At 40.7% G+C, this 20,216-nt stretch overlaps 1 protein-coding gene across 2 annotated transcripts in view; it reads left to right on the forward strand.

Moving 5' to 3' along the window:
• Positions 1 to 549: 549 nt before the first annotated feature.
• Positions 550 to 20,216, forward strand: part of ccdc33 (coiled-coil domain containing 33) — a 309,934-nt gene continuing 290,267 nt past the window's right edge. Inside the window, exons 1-5 of one of the 2 annotated variants that reach the window (XM_051920613.1) lie at positions 550 to 818; positions 5,147 to 5,295; positions 9,593 to 9,642; positions 14,873 to 15,148; positions 17,533 to 18,044. In XM_051920613.1, the coding sequence (XP_051776573.1) occupies positions 9,594 to 9,642; positions 14,873 to 15,148; positions 17,533 to 18,044 (837 nt within the window). In that variant the 5' untranslated portion in view covers positions 550 to 818; positions 5,147 to 5,295; position 9,593. The remainder of the gene's footprint in view (positions 819 to 5,146; positions 5,296 to 9,592; positions 9,643 to 14,872; positions 15,149 to 17,532; positions 18,045 to 20,216) is intronic. The other variant, XM_051920615.1, reaches the window with a different exon arrangement.

The raw sequence follows: 20,216 nt of genomic DNA on the forward strand, positions 1-20,216 counted from the left end.
TGGAAGCTTATGGCTGGTTCTTTTGAGAACCAAAAATGATTCCCCTCTGGCATTGCTGTGAAGAAGCACTACAGCACGTTTATTTTTGGGATTGTGGGTGTGTTGGTATTTTGACTGAATATGCACATGTGTGTCAAGGTGTGTACACAGAAAAGTTTGTGAATGAATTGTGTGCCTTTAGAGCCAGCTGCATGTTTGTCCACTGCATGTGCAAATGCGGATGACAACTGACGTGTATGTGGTGTGCATGTTGTGCGCTTGTGTATCTGACATTGTGTATTTGTTGAATACATTCACGACTCAGAGGGGCTTCAGTGTGGGTTTCTTTCTGCATGTCTCGTGTGTGTGTCTGTACGTACAGTATGTGTGTATACATGGGCTTCTCTAGGTGTGTGTCCTGAGTGTTAAAGGTGTGTGCTTGTAGGTCAGCGTGTGCTGGAGTGCCGGCACGGGTGTCGTAACCTTCGCTGTTTACTTTGCTCACAGAACACGCGCTTCCTTAGCGGCCAACAACACAAGATAACTGGGCGGCGATCCCCGTCCAAGTCTGTTCGCTAATCCCGACCGCTGCTACGTCTTCTCTTATTTCTCGGTTTTATTTTTGTGTGTCCCGATGTGTGTGCGCGTGAGTGCGCTCTCAGATTTCAAGCTGCTGAAGTGTGCCGCGGACTAAGGTCACTGTTTTGCTTCGGTATCCAGGTGAGTGACTGACTGCATTGTATGGCAGCCACGGTGTCAGTGTCAGTGCAGGGATTGTGTCCGAATCAGACTGCCTCACTTTCTCGGACGCGAAGATGATTTAATCCAAAATGCGAGGGGTGAGTGGAAAGTGCAGCTCTGGCTTTAAATTGTTATAATGTAATACATCTTTTATTTTTTCTTCGTTTTGTTATGAACGCTCCAGTCGCCCGGCCCCCTGTCTCTATGTACACAGGCATGTTTGGAGCTGACAGGTGAGTGCGCGCCGGCTTTAGCCTGCCGGCAGGTGGAAACGGCGGTGCCAAAAAAGCTCTAAATGTTTTAGGAGGACAAGTTGAATAAACTTGTGCAGATGCTTATTTTGACAACATAAATAAGCGGCAAGCTGTAAAACGCCATTCATTTATGAGAGTATACCTTCTTAAACAGGCCAGGATCTTAGAATATGGAAGGACACTCTGTCTGGCTCTGTAATGGCATCATATTGGGTTGTGTGATTCCTTGCAGACCCCTTGCTTGGCAAAGAACTATTTAATTCTCTGAAGGGTACTGTGAACATTAAAAATGGTTTATTTGGACTTTGACAAGGTTCCTAATATGAGGAGAAAACAGAAATCTTTACTGTGTTGTAGGCTACCTGGCAGGATACTAACAAATCAAGAAAAGTTGAACTTTTAAAAATCAGGAACCCATTGATATTTATATTTATCATGGCTATTTATGGAATCTCTAGGGGATTTAAAAACATTCTACCTGGAATCTTTATATGTATGGTTCTTTTGAGAACCAAAAATGACACCCCTCTATCAAAAAAATAAACTATTGGGGATATTTACTTTATTTATCTAATTAAAGTTAACTTAAAAGAATTAAGTTAGCTAGCATTACTTAACTTTTTTTCTAGTTACATTGGCTAAGCAAATAAATGTAAATGCAAATTAAAATGATTTCCTGGGAATCACAGTGTAAATCAGTGGTACGGGTTGAACTGGCAGACCTTGTGGAGTTTTATACTGCATTTCATGCTGTACTTAGACATGACACAGGAGCAGTGCAATTATTTCCATATTTCTAAAATGTGAGTATAGGTTGGATGTGTTGACAGAACCTTTAACCTTTTTATTTTATATAGCAGCTTTACATAACAACTACCACCCCAAAGCCTTTGTTGTACCCAGTACAATAGTTTCCCAGTACTATGACAGACTTGCTAAAGCACTTGACTATCAAGGATACCAAGTCAGTACTCAGGTCTGCTCGAGTGACCCTGAAAAAGTCCCTACATCTGCTAATCACATGGTAAAAATATGGAATCATTCATACGCACCTCAAAAACCAACATGGAATTGTAGGCAACACAAAATACATATCCTCAATGTTTGTCAGTCACCTAGCCGACCAATACTGCATTTGTAATATACAAAAGAAAACATAAGAAATCTGACAAAGGAGAGGAGACCATTCACTCCTTCAAGCTTGTTTGTTTAGCTAATCATTATGCTGCCCTGATATCTCATCCTGACATTTCTTAAAGGTTGTCAGTATTCTGCTTCAACTTCATGTCTTGGTAGCTTGTTTCATACTCCAAAAATTTTTGAAATAAAGAAGTGCTTCCTGACTTAAATGCATTGCCCCTTAATTTCCACGGCTGTCCTCACATACATGATTCACCCTTAATTTGAGAGACTTTGCTAGGTCTACCTTTGAGTATTTTCAAGACCTGGAGTAGGTCTCCACACAGTCTCCTCTGCTTGAGACTAAACAGGTTTAATTCTCTGAGTCTGCCACAGTAGGACACGTCCTTATTCCTGGGGTATAAGGGCTGCTCTGTCTTTCTTGTAGTGTGGTGAATAGAACTGAGCAGATCCAGTCTCACTAGTGTATTATGTAGTCTGACCATAATATCCCTTGATTTATGTACATATATATATTATATATATATATATATTGTGATGCCTGGGTGCATACAGCTACCCTAACCCCAGCGCAGACAGGCAGGACACAGGTTTAGCACACAATGCACAGTTTAATTTACAGTCAGGGAGCACTTTTCTCTGCTCCCCACAGCACAAGACAGTACACAAAGCACCAACACAGTCCCTTCTCTCAGCCAGTCCTCCACAACAGGCTTTGTCCTTCCTCTTCCAGACTCTGGCTATTGACACCTGGCAACTGGCCCCTTTTTATAGGGCACCTGTAAGGACTCCAGTTGCCTAACAAGCTTCTTCCGACAGGATTTCCAGGTGTGATGGAACTGCTGCCAAATAGGGCCCCAGAAATGTCCATGCTTCCCCTGGTGGTGGCCATGGACCCCAACAGAGTTGCGCTCCTATGCTCATGATCCATGGTCCCGCTGAAACCCAAGGGGGTTGTCCTTTGTCAGTCTGGGGGAGAAACTGTCCTGGTAATACTCTCTCCCATGGTCCTTCCATAATCAGGGTGTCACTATATATATATATATATATATATATATATATATATATATATATATATATATATATATATATATATATATATATATATATATATATATATATATAATAGTTTTTAACATTCTATTTGCTTCTTCAGTTGCTAATGAGCATTGCTTAGACCACGGGTGTCGAACTCCAGTTCTGGAGGGCCGCAGTGGCTGCAGGTTTTCATTCTAACCTTCTTCATTAGTGACCTGTTTCTTCAGCTAATTAACTTCTTTTGCCTTAGTTTTAATTAATTTGACTCATACCCCTTAGTTGTCTCTTTTTCCTTAATTAGCAGCCAAACAGTAAAGAGACAAACAAGTCACCATATGACCAGCACACCTGTGTCCATCACACAATATCTGAAAATAAAGAAAGGTGAAGGTCTCAGTAAGGTTGATCTCTCAGGTCACCAAAACATTGTGACGGTGTTCTTAGAAAAAACAGAAAAATCAACAGTTATGGAAATGTCTTCTGTGGCAGAATGAGAGCAGCAACAAGCCATGGAATTAAATATCGGGTTTAATTAACAGCAAGAATCAGCTTTTCATTGAGAGACTGGTTGGAGTTTGAAATCCCAGTTTATCTGGTCATCAGTCGGCTCGTTTCACATCTCATTTCTGTTTGTCTGTCATTTAATGAAGAAAGGAATACATTCAGTGGACTGAATCCTTAAAAACAGGGCTATTAAAATGAAGGGAAAAGGATCTAACTAGCAGTGAAAACTGGTCACTGATTAGGAAAGGGTTAGAATGAAAACCTGCAGCCACTGCGGCCTTCCAGGACTGGAGTTCGACACCCCTGGCTTAGACAATGAAAATGTTCTGTCAACATAAACCCCTAAATCTTTTTCAGAGGTTGTTTCCTTTTGATCAGTGACTCCCATCTTCTATTTGTAACTGATGTTCCTGTTGTGAACATGTTGCACTTTACACATTTTTCTACATTAAACTGCATTTCCCAAGTATTCGCCCAGTACTGAAGCTTGTCCAAGTCTTTTTGAATTGTTTTTGCTGTCTTATCTATGGCTGCCATTCCTCTAAATTCAGCATCATCTACAAATTTCAGTTTACTTACTACTGGAATCTATGTTATTAATATAAATCAGAAAACATAACCGTCCAAAGAAAAGACCCCTGAGGCATTTCACTGATAACCTCACTCCACATGGAGTGTTCTCTTCTTATCTGTACTCTTTGTCTCCTGCCTGTTAACCCACTTGAGAGCCAGTTTTGTAAGTTACCTCTGATAATAGATGTGTACATATAAAGTAACCATGGATGGTACACACTCTAGCAGTGAACTACATAAAATAAAGTGTGTTTGTTTGATTTGTATTTTTACAATGCAAGTACTGGCCTGTGAATTAGTGTCCTAAGATTGAAACAATGAGGTGTTAATTGTGACTGAACTGGCAATTTTGTCATTTCATTTAACTTCTTTCTGTAATGAACACCCACTCAGTGTTTTTGGCACACTTAATTATAAAATATGAGCTCTTTTGAATAAAGCTTTTTTGAATAAAATACAGTTTATCAGTCCCGGGGCTACAACTGGCAGATCTGCATTTTCCAGTTCCACCCATTAATGAGGTGACTTACTGGAGGTCATTAGTCCAATGTGTGAAATGAAAAAGTAAGTAGATGGAGATAGAAGGTTGGCTGATCATCTCTTTCCTTCTAGAGCAGGAGCTTGTGGGAATGGCTGCAGTCAGTGTCTCATTTCTAAGAAGAAGGAGAAAGCCGGCATCAGTGATTCAATAATAGCAGCTGAGTAGCTGAAAAGGAGTGCCCATGTTTTCTGATTTTGTCCTCTGTTTGGCTTCTCGATGGGCACAGCCATGTCCATCTATTCAGGTCACATGACACACCCCCAATCAGAGTTTTACATTTCTATCTGAAATGCCATCAGTGCATTCTGAATTTCAGCTCTGTGTCTACAGAATCACAGAAGTTTATCTTGTGACACTTGTTTTTTTCCCCTGTCAGGAGAACAATAGACCCACATTCTCCGTTACCTATGGACACTCAGTAGAACAACATCCAACGTGGGAACCAGGAGCTCAAGCACCTAACAAGACTGATTCCATTAAAAGCTGAAACCCTTCTGACTGTCATTTTCCATAACCTGCTGAAAGGTACTGGCATTGATGATCTCTTCATCTTCTGCTCATCAATTTATTTCTTATTTATGACTTGAAGTCTTATTTCATTTTCTGTTAAATCTTCTATTTTCAAATGCTTTATTTTGATACCTTACTGGGTTTCTTGAGACTATTATTGCCACCCTGTGTGTTGATGGGCAGCCATTCCTGTGATGGTCTTATTAAATAGAAATCCAACCGAGAACATCATCATTATTAATAATAATTCTTTACCTTTATATAGTGCGTTTCTCACTACTGAAAGCACTTCCACACAGGGAGGACCCAGAATGAGAGGCCATGATCTCCTTACAGCAAGGCAACAATGCTACCACTGCGCCACTTTTGGCTAACAGAAGCGTGTTTAACAAATGAGACTTTGCATTCCTGTGCACTCTGGTGGCAAAATGTCTTAGTTATAATTGTGTTTTGTAATGAACAGTAGAGTCAAATGTAACAGTCAAACCTCTGAATGACAGATTGTTACACATGTCTGTTGCAAGGGGTGAAGATGCACCTGGTTATGGCAGGCCTAAAGTAAGACCCAAAAGAGGATTGTAAAAGAAAGGGAGATAGAATGAGACAGATACCCAGACTGGCAATGTAAGAGCACTTCAGTATGCCAGGGTGAGTAGACTGGCGCCACCAGAGGATAGTAATGCCCCTTCACTGTGAATGATGCCCCAGACAGCACAGCAAGACTGAAAGGACTGACAGGATGCCAGCAGAACTCTACTGGGTTGGCAAATGGCAGATAAGATGTTTCAGTCTGGACAGGTGGGACCCTGCTTCTGAGTATGAGGTATAAACAGCCTGTAAGGGGACTTCTGGTTGAAGTGTGCCATATTACTCAGAAAAGCCTGTGGCTCAAGCATTTTGCTGACTCCAGAAAAAGTTCTAGGGTTTGGCACATAAATGGACCACAAGTTTAGTAAAGAACACCTTTTGTAATCTGGGAAGTTACTTCGGTAAAGACATAATAATAATAATAATAATAATAAGGATGCCTTTTATTTATATAACACCTTTCCCATGCTCAAGGAACTTATTGAGTAGAGGAGATAGCGATGGGAGGTACAGTAAGTGCAAATGTGGAACTGGGAATGTGTCAAAGCCAGCCTTTGCTTTAGCCCATCTGGACCACATAATTTTGTTCTCTTTTATTTTATATTATATTAGGTTCATAAATATTTGGACAGAGACAACTTTTTTCTAATTTTGGTTCTGTACATTACCACAATGAATTTTAAACGAAACAACTCAGATGCAGTTGAAATGTAGACTTTCAGCTTTAATTCAGTGAGCTGAACAAAACGATTGCATAAAAATGTGAGGCAACTAAAGCATTTTTGAACACAATCCCTTCATTTCAGGGGCTCAAAAGTAATTGGACAAATTAAATAACTGGAAATAAAATGTTCATTTGTAATACTTGGTTGAAAACCCTTTGCTGGCAATGACAGCCTGAAGTCTTGAACTCATGGACATCACCAGATGTTGGGTTTCCTCCTTTTTAATGCTCTGCCAGGCCTTTACTGCAGCGGCTTTCAGTTGCTGTTTGTTTGTGGGCCTTTCTGTCTGAAGTTTAGTCTTCAACAAGTGAAATGCCTGCTCAATTGGGTTAAGATCAGGTGACGACTGACTTGGCCATTCAAGAATTTTCCACTTCTTTGCTTTAGTAAACTCCTGGGTTGCTTTGGCTGTATGTTTTGGCTCATTGTCCATCTGTATCAGCGTGTGAAACGCTGCCCAATCAATTTGACTGCATTTAGCTGGATTTGAGCAGACAGGATGTCTCTGAACACCTCAGAATTCATTCAGCTGCTTCTGTCCTGTGTCACATCATCAATAAACACTAGTGTCCCAGTGCCACTGGCAGCCATGCACGCCCAAGCCATCACACTGCCTCCACCGTGTTTTACAGATGATGTGCTATGCTTTGGATAATGAGCTTTTCCACACCTTCTCCATACTTTTTTCTTGCCATCATTCTGGTAGAGGTTGATCTTGGTTTCATCTGTCCAAAGAATGTTTTTCCAGAACTGTGCTGGCTTTTTTAAGATGTTCTTTAGCAAAGTCCAATCTAGCCTTTCTATTCTTGAGGCTTATGAGTGGCTTGCACCTTGCAGTGCACCCTCTGTATTTACTTTCATGCAGTCTTCTCTTTATGGTAGACTTGGATATCGATACGCCGACCCCCTGGAGAGTGTTGTTCACTTGGTTGGCTGTTGTGAAGGGGTTTCTCTTCACCATGGAAATGATTCTGCGATCATCCACCACTGTTGTCTTCCGTGGACGTCCAGGTCTTTTTGCGTTGCTGAGTTCACCAGTGCTTGCTTTCTTTCTCAGGATGTACCAAACTGTAGATTTTTGCCACTCGTAATATTGTAGCAATTTCTGGGATGGGTTTCTTCTGTTTTCGCAATTTAAGGATGGTTTCTTTCACCTGCATGGAGAGCTCCTTTGACTGCATGTTGTCTGTTCACAGCAAAATCTTCCACATGCAAGCACCACACCTCAAATCAACTCCAGGCCTTTTATCTGCTTAATTGATAATGACATAACGACGGACTTGCCATGAAATAGCTTTTGAGTCAATTGTCCAATTACTTTTGAGACCCTGAAATGAAGGGATTGTGTTTAAAAAAATGCTTTAGTTGCCTCACATTTTTATGCAATCATTTTGTTCACCCCACTGAATTAAAGCTGAAAGTCTACACTTCAACTGCATCTGAGTTGTTTCGTTTAAAATTCATTGTGGTGATGTACAGAAAAAAGTTGTATCTGTCCAAATATTTATGGACCTAACTGTATGTATATATATATATATATATATATATATATATATATATATATATATATATATATATATATATATATATATATATATTCTTCATGGCATTCGTAGTCTGTGTCACAATCTGATTGTATGGGTGGTTACCTACCAGGTAACGCTTGTGGTTGGCCAGCAATCTGCTAACATCCGCCACGGTGCCCTCAGTTTGTGAGGAACAGATCATAGAATGGTTGAAATAGTTTACTGTCAAATAAATGCAAAGAGTACGCAACACGTATATATAGTGACAGATAGGGGGCGCTGTCCTCCCCTGGTGGCCCCCACGTTATCCAGCAGGGCTGTGACGAAAGACTTCAAGTTCCATGATGCCCTGCTGGAATTCGGGGCCCCTCCATGTTGCAGGGATGACTCCATCTGGCGGCTTGGGGGTGTTGGCCGGGATATACTGCTGGCAATCCCTCACAATATATATGGACAGAAATGGAAATGCTCCTGTAGAGCAAACCTCACATAACACTGACTAAGCCTACGTGTGTGACACTGGTCAATATCCTGCTATGTGCCTGTTTGGTGATGTGTCTCATGTAGCCTGTGACATTGAGGCACCAGTGTTATATAAGCTGGCTGCTCGGTGAATGCAATGCAAAGGAAATACTTTAAAAGGCTTTGACTGTTCTTCTTGTTAGGATACACAGGACCTATAAAAAGTATTCACCCCTTGGAAGTTTCCAGTGATATAAGTTGGCTTTTTTGACCCCGGTGAACAGAAAAAGCCTCTTTAATGTCCAAGCAAAAGCAGATCTCTGCTAAGTTTTTTCACTGCTTCCTTGTTTACTGTGTAAAGTGCCTGTGAGGCCCTTGCTGCAGCTAGTACCATATATTGTACATTCATATTAATTTCCATCCATCCATCCATCCATTTTCCAACCCGCTGAATCCGAACACAGGGTCACGGGGGTCTGCTGGAGCCAATCCCAGCCAACACAGGGCACAAGGCAGGAAACAATCCCGGGCAGGGTGCCAACCCACCACAGATTCATATTAATTTTTACTATATAATTATCAGTGTAATATAAAACATACACGATATCCAATCCAGAGGGCTATGTCCTTCTTGAGAAAGTTCTTTAGCCAGGTATCAACTTCTTTTCATTGTTTGCTTATACCTGAATCCATTGGCTTAACTCAGAGTTGTTTTAATTTTGGTTTGCATGGCCACACTGGCTAATTTTTTCATCCACACTTCTCCTGGTTTGCTGTGGATGGTGTAAAGTTTAGGTCCACGGTGAGCTGAAACACATAGCAAGTTTGATACACAGCTCATGCTTCTTAGTCAAATAAAAATGCTTTTGGCTGAAAGATCCTCATTTCTCTCTCCTGCAAAGTCAGGCAAGCTGGCATGGGCCATGCCCTTTTTCATATTACTGACTTTAATTTACAAATTTAATTTCTTTACTCTTTGTCATACACTTTAAATGTCTTTCTCCTCCTCAGGATGGCTAAACGTTCCCAAGGTGTAAGGAGGAAAGAAAAGCCACAAGAAGGTAAGACTTGTGCTCTGATTGACCAAATCACATTGCACATTGAAGCAGATCAGAAAAAATGAGTCGAAAGAAAACTCAAATGTTTGGGAGTGTCACAGAAAGGACTGAAGTGGAGCGTGAAGGGTTGTGGACTGTAAGGGTCAGGTGGGACTGTTATAAGTGGCTGTCTTCATCAGACTGGGAATTTCATCTTGGTCTAAAATGGTCATTGAGTGTCCCCTTGATCATTTATGCTGTATGTCAGAATGAGTTCATGAACTCTGATAGATTCAGTGATGTCATAACAACAACAACAACATTTATTTATAAAGCACATTTTCATACAAATAATGTAGCTCAAAGTGCTTTATAAGATGAAGAAAGATAAAAAAAAAAATATAAAAATAAGATTAAGCAATGCTAAGTAATAAAGATGTAAAGACAGACAATTATCCAACCCCTCTGGTAGCCCATCTTTCTGCTGGAGGCTGCAGGCTTCTTCACCATGTTCTTAATTTGATTGCTGTTTCATTTTAGAATATTAAAAAAACTTTTCACAAGAACAGGGCATTTAGCCCTAAAAAAGTTTCCAGTTCTACCCACCTAATTCTTTCCGTCTACCACACTACTTGCCAATTTAGTCCATGTGTCTATAGTTCTTTGTGTAGAAATATTTCTAATGTTTGTGTGAAATTTACTCTTAGAAAGTTTCCAAATGTGTCCATGTGTTCTTGTTGAACTCATTTTAAAGTAACATTCTCGATTCACTGTACTACAATAATTCCTTTCATAATTTTAAACACTTCAGTCATGTCACCCTTAATCTCTGTTTGCTTAAACTGAAAGGACCCAGCTCTTTAATCGTTCCTCATAACTCATCCTTTCAGCCCTGAAATTAGCCTAGTTGCTCTTCTCTTGACTTTTTCTAGTGCTGCTTTGTCTGTTTTGTAGCACGGAGACCAAAAATGTACACAGTACTCTACATGAATCATCACCAGTGCATTTTAAAGTTTCAGCACAACCTCCTTGGACTTGTTTTCCACTTTATCAGCTAATAATCTGTCAGCCTTCCTAACAGCTTCTGAACACTGTTGATAGTGACCAGTCCACTATGACTCCTAGGACTTTTGCATAACGGGTACTGTCAAGTTTCATCCCGCCCATAGTATATTCAAGTCTAACATGTTCACTTCCTATGTGTAATACTTTACATTTACTTATATTAAATTTCATCTGCCCAAATCTGTATGCTGTTCCAGTTCCTCTATTATGATTCAAATGATTCTAGATGACTGTGGTGGGCTGGCACCCTGCCCAGGATTGGTTCGAGCCTTGTGCCCTGTGTTGGCTGGGATTGGCTCCGGCAGACCCCCGTGACCCTGTGTTCGGATTCAGCGGGTTGGAAAATGGATGGATGGATGGATGATTCTAGATGATCTGCCAATCCTCCTAGCATGGTATCATCTGCCAACATAACCAGTATAATCCATTCTTAACATCCCCTGTTCTAATAGGGTTCATCACACCATCACCATCATCCATCCGTCAACCCATTGTCATCTCTCTAGTATATAAAAATATCCTGGGACGAGACGAGACTTTTTAGCCTGGGACAAGACGTAACTTTTTCAGAGAGATACTTTCAAGTCCCGCAAGACAAGACTTTGTGCCAAGAGATTTAACCATGCCCTGGGCGGGAAATAAATGACAAAGAGTAGATGACAAAGTAGAACATCGTAAAGAATTCAAAAACGTTGGCGCAAAACACATGCAGAGCAGGTTTGAGATAATGAAAGTACTAAAATTTGAAAGTCTCAAAAAAATGATAGTAAAGATTGCATTAGCGCAAACAAATGGAAATTATTACTCGATGAAATAATGGAACAGCGAAAAGAGATCAAATATATTGTTCGGATTTAAACTTTAAGTCAGAGACTTGTAGATTGTCTAATTCGTGTTGCCATCAGGGAAAAGTAGTGTATCTTCCCAATGAAGATGCTTATTCATGAGAATTAAAAGATTTGTTGTTTGGTGAAAGTGAAATCCACATACACTCGCGGCAGAGACGCAAAGTTGCTGGCGCGTAGTGCAGGCCGGGGGGTTGGTGAGCGAAGCGAGTACCTCATTAATCTAATTCTGGAGGGCCAAAAACAATTTATTACAGGAGCATAGGATTCAAAGATATGAGTCTGAGTGTAGTGGAAGTCCATCAATTAGCCCACTTATCCACTGTCAGACATTTCAGACCAACTTAGAGCCAACAATTAGCCTAATGTAAGGGTTGGAGAATAAAATGACATCTGGAGACGAACAGAAAATGAACTGTGAACCTGGACACTATGAGCTGTTAACCTCCGTACCTCTCATTATATAGCAAATCTGATTTAGTATTTATTGAAAAATCTCAAAAAGTTAAGGGAGTTGAAGTTTTTAACCTATTCCAGTTCTTAAAACCTTAGCTGATTTTTCCAGGACAAGTGTAATACACACTGGTAGGAATATTTGGCACATCATGATTTCAGTGAGAACAAAGATCAGAACATACCATGTTTTAGTTGAAACCAAGAACTGATTTCTAATTTAAAAACTTGTTGGAGTGAAAACCTTCAGTTTTTGAGGCCAGCTAGAGCTAGAAGACTCAATGTGAAATTGTTCGGGCTTCAATCTCAACTGCTTACACTAGGTGGCAGCACTCTAATACAACTTATTCACTTTGAGTTTTAGGGGCTCCCCACTCCCAAATTTAGTGGCTTTAGAGACGTTTTGTCATTTTGTCAAACTCACTATTTTATCTCTTTAATATATTATTTTAAACCTTATTTTAAGTTTTCTGTTTACATTTACAACATCTCATCCCATCTTATTCATACATAAGGGAAACTGTGCTCTGTGGGAATGGTTTTAACATCCACTTAAAGACTTTCTTTGATTCTTGAAAATGTAATTAATACCCAGGTGAATTAAGAATAAATGGCGTTTTAAACCAACAAGTATTTTCCAGCCTTTATCAACTGTTAAAATATACAAAGAGTGTATAAAAGTAAATGGCACACTGATGCAGTGGTTCTTAGTGCTACCTTGCTGTTGAGTCAGACTGGGTTCTGGGAATCCTGCTTCTGGTATCTTTATGGAGGTTACATGTTCTTGTGATGTCGATCTGAGTTTTCCTCCAGAACTCCAAAGATCGGCATGTGAGATAAATTAGTAACCCTAAATTGGTGCTGTTGAAGTGAGTCTGCCTTGAGATAGATTGGCACCCATTCTCCAGGTTCCTGACTTGCACCCAATGATGCCATGGAAGTCTTTGAAATGTTGTGACCCCAAAGTTGAAAAATAACATTCACAAAATGGAGAAATTACATGATAAATGTAAAATGCACTCTATAATAGATACAGTGGTGTGAAAAACTATTTGCCCCCTTCCTGATTTCTTATTCTTTTGCATGTTTGTCACACAAAATGTTTCTGATCATCAAACACATTTAACCATTAGTCAAATATAACACAAGTAAACACAAAATGCAGTTTTTAAATGATGGTTTTTATTATTTAGGGAGAAAAAAAATCCAAACCTACATGGCCCTGTGTGAAAAAGTAATTGCCCCCTTGTTAAAAAATAACCTAACTGTGGTGTATCACACCTGAGTTCAATTTCCGTAGCCACCCCCAGGCCTGATTACTGCCACACCTGTTTCAATCAAGAAATCACTTAAATAGGAGCTGCCTGACACAGAGAAGTAGACCAAAAGCACCTCAAAAGCTAGACATCATGCCAAGATCCAAAGAAATTCAGGAACAAATGAGAACAGAAGTAATTGAGATCTATCAGTCTGGTAAAGGTTATAAAGCCATTTCTAAAGCTTTGGGACTCCAGCGAACCACAGTGAGAGCCATTATCCACAAATGGCAAAAACATGGAGCAGTGGTGAACCTTCCCAGGAGTGGCCGGCCGACCAAAATTACCCCAAGAGCGCAGAGACGACTCATCCGAGAGGTCACAAAGACCCCAGGACAACGTCTAAAGAACTGCAGGCCTCACTTGCCTCAATTAAGGTCAGTGTTCACGACTCCACCATAAGAAAGAGACTGGGCAAAAACGGCCTGCATGGCAGATTTCCAAGACGCAAACCACTGTTAAGCAAAAAGAACATTAGGGATCGTCTCAATTTTGCTAAGAAACATCTCAATGATTGCCAAGACTTTTGGGAAAATACCTTGTGGACTGATGAGACAAAAGTTGAACTTTTTGGAAGGCAAATGTCCCGTTACATCTGGCGTAAAAGGAACACAGCATTTCAGAAAAAGAACATCATACCAACAGTAAAGTATGGTGGTGGTAGTGTAATGGTCTGGGGTTGTTTTGCTGCTTCAGGACCTGGAAGGCTTGCTGTGATAGATGGAACCATGAATTCTACTCTCTACCAAAAAATCCTGAAGGAGAATGTCCGGCCATCTGTTCTTCAACTCAAGCTGAAGCGATCTTGGGTGCTGCAACAGGACAATGACCCAAAACACACCAGCAAATCCACCTCTGAATGGCTGAAGAAAAACAAAATGAAGACTTTGGAGTGGCCTAGTCAAAGTCCTGACCTGAATCCAATTGAGATGCTATGGCATGACCTTAAAAAGGCGGTTCATGCTAGAAAACCCTCAAATAAAGCTGAATTACAACAATTTTGCAAAGATGAGTGGGCCAAAATTCCTCCAGAGTGCTGTAAAAGACTCATTGCAAGTTATCGCAAACGCTTGATTGCAGTTATTGCTGCTAAGGGTGGCCCAACCAGTTATTAGGTTCAGGGGGCAATTACTTTTTCACACAGGGCCATGTAGGTTTGGATTTTTTTTTCTCCCTAAATAATAAAAACCACCATTTACAAACTGCATTTTGTGTTTACTTGTGTTATATTTGACTAATGGTTGAATGTGTTTGATGATCAGAAACATTTTGTGTGACAAACATGCAAAAGAATAAGAAGTCAGGAAGGGGGCAAATAGTTTTTCACACCACTGTATATACACAGTCTTTGCCACCATGTAGCACTTTAATGGAAACAGCATTTTCAGAAAGAGAAGAGATGTGTGAATATGTAAAGAATCAATTATAGCAGACAACTAGAAATTGTTTTTTCTATTTAAATATTTTATTGAAGATCAAGTAAAGCATGCAAAAAAAAATTCTAGTATCACTTGCAAAGATCCATATTAGACAAACTGGTGGGAATCAAACCCCAATGGCTGCTGTCTCTTTCAGGAGTGATGGAGAAATCCCAGTTGAAGATTGAAGAGAAAGAGCTGGATTTTGAGTTTGAAGTTATTAACATGCAGTTCAACGAGCTGGGGAACTACGCACTCCGCCTGACTGTAGAGAACCCGCTGCTGGACAACGCCGGGGAGGGGGTGCAGCTGCGTGTCAATGATGGAGATGTCCTCTACAGCAGCACAGGCACCACTGACATCATCGAACAAACCGATTTAGAGGAGATTTACACTTGTCTCCGACACAAGTTTGTCTTCACGCTGCCTAAAGGTAAGCATCCCAGTTAATGAAATCATCATTCATGATAATTAAGATAAGAGGAGGTCCTTTTAGCTCTCAGACTGTCATGTAAAACAAATCTAGTAGATGTGAGAATGCGTCTGGGGCTCAGTGTAGCTGCCAAGTCCCATCAGCCTAAATTCCCACTTGTGAATAGGCAGAGTGAGCATGTCAAGCCTCTAGGGGTCCTCACATTGTGTAAGGGGGCACTGAGCAGCACTTGAGGTGGTATCATGGGGATCTTAACCATTATGTGCAAGCTGTTTGTAGTTTGTCGAGATGGGATCAGAGGGTGCAATTCACTTGAGGTTACTTTACAGCCCAAGTGGGCAGATCTGGGGTTCGAAGAAAGGGCCCATGAAGTCATCCAGAAAAAATGATGTCTATGTCTTAAGTGAGCAGACATCATCAGATAATGGAAATGACAGATAAAAATAGGATCTGCTTATAGTGCCCTTCACTAAATGGTAAAATTATCATTATTGGCTTCTGTTTGTAAAACCATCAGGGGGTGTTGAATTTGTGGAGGCTGACAGAAGGAGCAGCATTTAACAGCCCATAAGGCTGACATAATGGTGTAGGCTCAACAGAAGAATAAACGGTGGGACTGAATCTTGAGGGGAGAAAATGAGATTAAATGGGCATTGGGACAGACCTCCTGGGTAGGCAAACACTCCCAGTTGGCTTGTAAATCTGGAGCAAGCTCCTTTCCTTCTTTCTACGGAGGGCTCTGTCATTTAAGTACATGGGCAATTCTCACTCCTTCAAGATTTGGTCTGCTATTGAAATAGTGTCTGACTCAGCAAATGAGTTGTAAAGCACGTTTCACACTAGCTAAATCCCACTGAAGTTCCTCTCTTCTTCTCTGACAGTCCAAGCCCTAACTTGATGCTGCCCTGCCAGGACTTCTATGCCCACAGAGCCACCTAGCTGCTATTGTCCTGTACCAACTGTGAGGTTCACAGTGGCTTTTTGAACTCACAGAGGGTTGAGCTTGTACAGCACTGCCCCTGGTGCCTGGAGGCAAAAGTGTGTAGTAATTTAGCACTCTGTAAAGTGCAGCAGACTGTGTGCATCTAAGTCATAGTGCAGGTCTGGGTGAGCCTATGAAGAAATAGACATGATGGCAAAGATAATTAAAGTTTATGAAGTCTGTCATTCAAAAGGCTGATAAAAAAGCAAAGGAGTAGTACTTGTGAACGTGTCACAGCTCTCTGTGCCTGGACTCAGTGAAGAGTGCTATACAAAAATAAGCACTGTGTTACATAAAAAGAATACATAAAAAAAATACTGAAAAAGAAACAAAGAACAGGAAAAAAGTTATGAAAGGGATTCCAAATTACAACAACATTAATTTATTTCTTGTATAGCCCAAAATCACACAAGGAATTCCTCAATGGGCTTTAAAAGCCCTTTTTTTGACAGCCCCCCACCCTTGCCTCCCCAAGAAGACAAGAAAAAGTCCCCATAAAAGCAAAACAGAACAAAATTGCTTGAGAATTCCAAACTCTTAACCCATCCCCACCCACTAACCCATTCCCCCCCCAAAATCACAAAACCATAGGAAGATCAGAATTGTGGCTACAAATGCAAATGCTCAAAACTCTGCTAGGCTGGTCTCAAACCTGCTGTTGCCCACCCGTTTTTCCACTTCTCATTGCAGTCAGTCCATTCACTAACTCAGCACAACCAGTGTGGCTGCAAAGTCATGTCAGTTGTATGGTTCCCAATGGTACTGGTTTACTGTCCAGGTTGTAGTGAAGGCATCTCCAATAGCACCATGTTTTGAAGTTTTTCTTAATTCATATTTCTTATGTGTTAAGCTTGGCATCAATGTAGTGTTTGGCCTTCCATGGACTCTTCATTTGAGTAATTCTGACCTTCAGTGGCTTCTTGACTCACCTTCACAGCACTGTGAGCCTCCCTGCAGTGCTGCTACTGGCACCTCCTGTTGTCTTTGCACACTGTTAGTGATGCCTGTAATAGTAAAGATCTGTCTGGTTCCTAAGCAAATTCTTTTCCATCATTTTACCATTGGGTTATTCCCCTCTCCCCAGGATTGAGTTGTTTTAACACCATCATAGGCCATTTGAAATTTTCTCAAGATACACACTTGTTTTTGCATGAAAGAGTGACCATTGCTTTTGAAGTGACTTGATTCCTACTCGATCCACAGTGCTGCCCCTCTCTAGTTCCTCTGCTTGCTGGAGGTGGACATGTTTGATGGATGCTTCCAGCAAAGACCTCCTTGGACTGACATAGGCCTTATGAGCACAAAACATTTTTGATTCCTAGGGCCGTGTGTGTGCTGCTTGTACTTTCTTATTTTGCCTATGATGGCAAGAAGCTTTGATTGCTGTTTTTATTCCTTCCAGGATTCTGTAAGAATGACAAAAACCATGACGTACGCTTGAAAATTGAAGCCTTGCGCATTCCAGACAATCAGATCAAGAATGGGGTCAAAGCTGGTGAGGCCTTCTTTGCTATTTACCCTCGGACTAATGCCCCTCGCATCAACGTGAATGCTGGCAAAAATGATGAGCTGTATCACTACAGTGGAATCATGGCCCTTCTCCGTGTGCAAAATGACTACCTCGCCATGCATTGCGGTCGGCTGGCCTACACTGTCAAGTTCCATGAGGCTCGCCCACCCCCTGTCAATGGCAGTTCCAGCTCACGCATGCCATCCATCATGGAAGAAAGTCACAGCAATGGACAAAGCTCCAAAGCTCCTTCTCCAGGACCCTCAGCTCCTCAAGAACCTCCAGTAAGTCCCACAACCTCCCAGTCAGAGGCAGAGCCTGGGCCTTCATCATCTCCAGTACCTCAGAAGGCTTTGCCAGAGCCACAGACTTCTCCAGTGTTCAGCCCACCGAAATCTCCACCGGTATGTGTACCATTCTGTTACTTCTCTTGTGTCCTAGGTTTTTGGTAGCTCCTCCTTTAGGTTTTACAGAAAACCAAAGCAATTGGCGCTCCAACATGGTGTCTTCATACAGTTTATCAGATGCTACTTTAGTTCATTTTATTATTGTTTGCTTTAGTGCAATGGTGAGTGTGGCAGTTTAATTTATGATTGTCTATGTAGTCCTTGTCATTAAAATGTGTTGCTTTATTTATCATGGTGTTTGCTATGAAGAACACTACATAAATAATACAACTGTTTCCATTTTGGAGACAACCCAGTTTAATTCCTAGGCTAAGTGTAGCATCATTACTTTTGATGATTTTTTTTGATGGCTCATGGCTTGGAATGTTTCAATTGCTAAGATCCAAGTTTTCTTTTCCATTATCCTCATTCTTTCTTTTATCTCCAACTCCTGTCTGCTATCGGGTCTTTGCCTGTCTTTTCTGCTACCTTGCATCTTCTATTAACTTTTTCTCATTCTCTGTGCTCATAGATAAAATCTTTCTCTGGTACTTATGCCTTTTAATGTAAGGCCACCTTCGAGTCCTTGCCCATTTTGCCATTGTTGTCACTGCTTACTTCCCTTGATTCTCTTAGAGAGTCAAGGCTGGCGGGCTGTCAAGAGGCAGGGCCTGTTAAAGCCCATTGCGGCACTTCCTGTGTGATTTTGGGCTATATAAAAATAAGCTGTATTGTATTGTATTGTACTTGGACCTGTTTTTTTAAGAACATCACTTTTACCTCTAGAAATCCCAGTCACCAGATGAAAATTAATTTAAACTCAGTTGAATAGAATTTTTTTAATGTTCTCATTTGTGTCTGCAGAATTGCCATAACCAGAGACCTTCCTGTATCTTCCACTATTGTCTCAAGGTTAACGGCGTCCCCATCTGTCTAATCAGATTCAGCTTCGTGGCACCACCTATCTCAAACTCGATCCTCTGCTTTACGATGCTTTCAGTCTGGCACTTGGCTGTCAATTTGTAGTGCTCTCCATCTTGTTGTTAATCCACAGCTTTGCCGTGGCCATGTCTGGCACTCAGTGTGGCACTCATTTTCTTTCTTCACCCTGCCTGCATTAAACCTGAGCCCCAGCTTTGCAACACTCCCTGCTTGGCACTCAATGTCAGTACCAGCTTGTGCCCTGTGGTTTCAGTCCTTCTCTATGACAATGTTGGTGGTGTTTCTGACTGATTAATTAAGAAGTTGGTGATTTTGCTCATGGGGGAAGATGCTATATGAATTAAACTTTGAAAAAGCTTCAAGTCACACCTCTCATCTTCTGCTTTTATGAAATATTATTGTTGCAGTTTTGCTAAGGATTCATCCCTGGATTTAGTGTAATTCAACCCTTGTTTGTTTATTTTGCTGTCTTTTTGTGTGTATGATTTTGATATTGTTCTGTCTCAAACACTGGACAAAGTATTTTGAAATGAGAGAGGACCAGGAGATGAACGTGATGCAAGGTTTGTAACAATTTTGTTAACATGAGGTCAAAACAATCTTTTAGCCAGAAACAAAGCTAAACCCAGTAATCGAAGTCAAAGAATAAAGTAAACATCAAAAACTGTGAATGAAGGAGATCTTTTGAAAGAACCAAAAGGTCAAAAATTAAAAGACAAGAGTAAAGATTTAATTGGGAAATAATCAAAAAGAGAATCTTTGGAATAGCAATTCAAGGTTTATTCATCAAACTTGAATAACACATGACCAGGAATTCTGCAATAATTTGCATAATAGATAGATAGATAGATAGATAGATAGATAGATAGATAGATAGATAGATAGATAGATAGATAGATACTTTATTAATCCCAATGGGAAATTCAGATAATACATTTTTTGAAACAAGAGATCAAAACATAATCAGGATATTTAAAGTTTTTTTGCCATTTTCTCTCTTTTGGTTGTGGGGAACAGCCCGGACACAAACAGGTAGACATGATGTTTCTTCACCACACACGTTTATTTACAACTATTTTATACAACAGAAGTGCCCAATCCCAGTGCCTCAGCACCAATCACCCCTTAAGTCCTTGGCCACACTCACAATGCCTTTGACAGTCTCTGGTCCGCCTCCACTCCTCTCCACCAAGCTTCATCCTCTTCCACCCGACTCTTTCCCCTGACTGGATGGAGGCGGCCCCTTTT

The sequence above is a fragment of the Erpetoichthys calabaricus genome, chromosome 17 (genome assembly GCF_900747795.2).
Source record: "Erpetoichthys calabaricus chromosome 17, fErpCal1.3, whole genome shotgun sequence".
Taxonomy (NCBI): domain Eukaryota; kingdom Metazoa; phylum Chordata; class Cladistia; order Polypteriformes; family Polypteridae; genus Erpetoichthys; species Erpetoichthys calabaricus.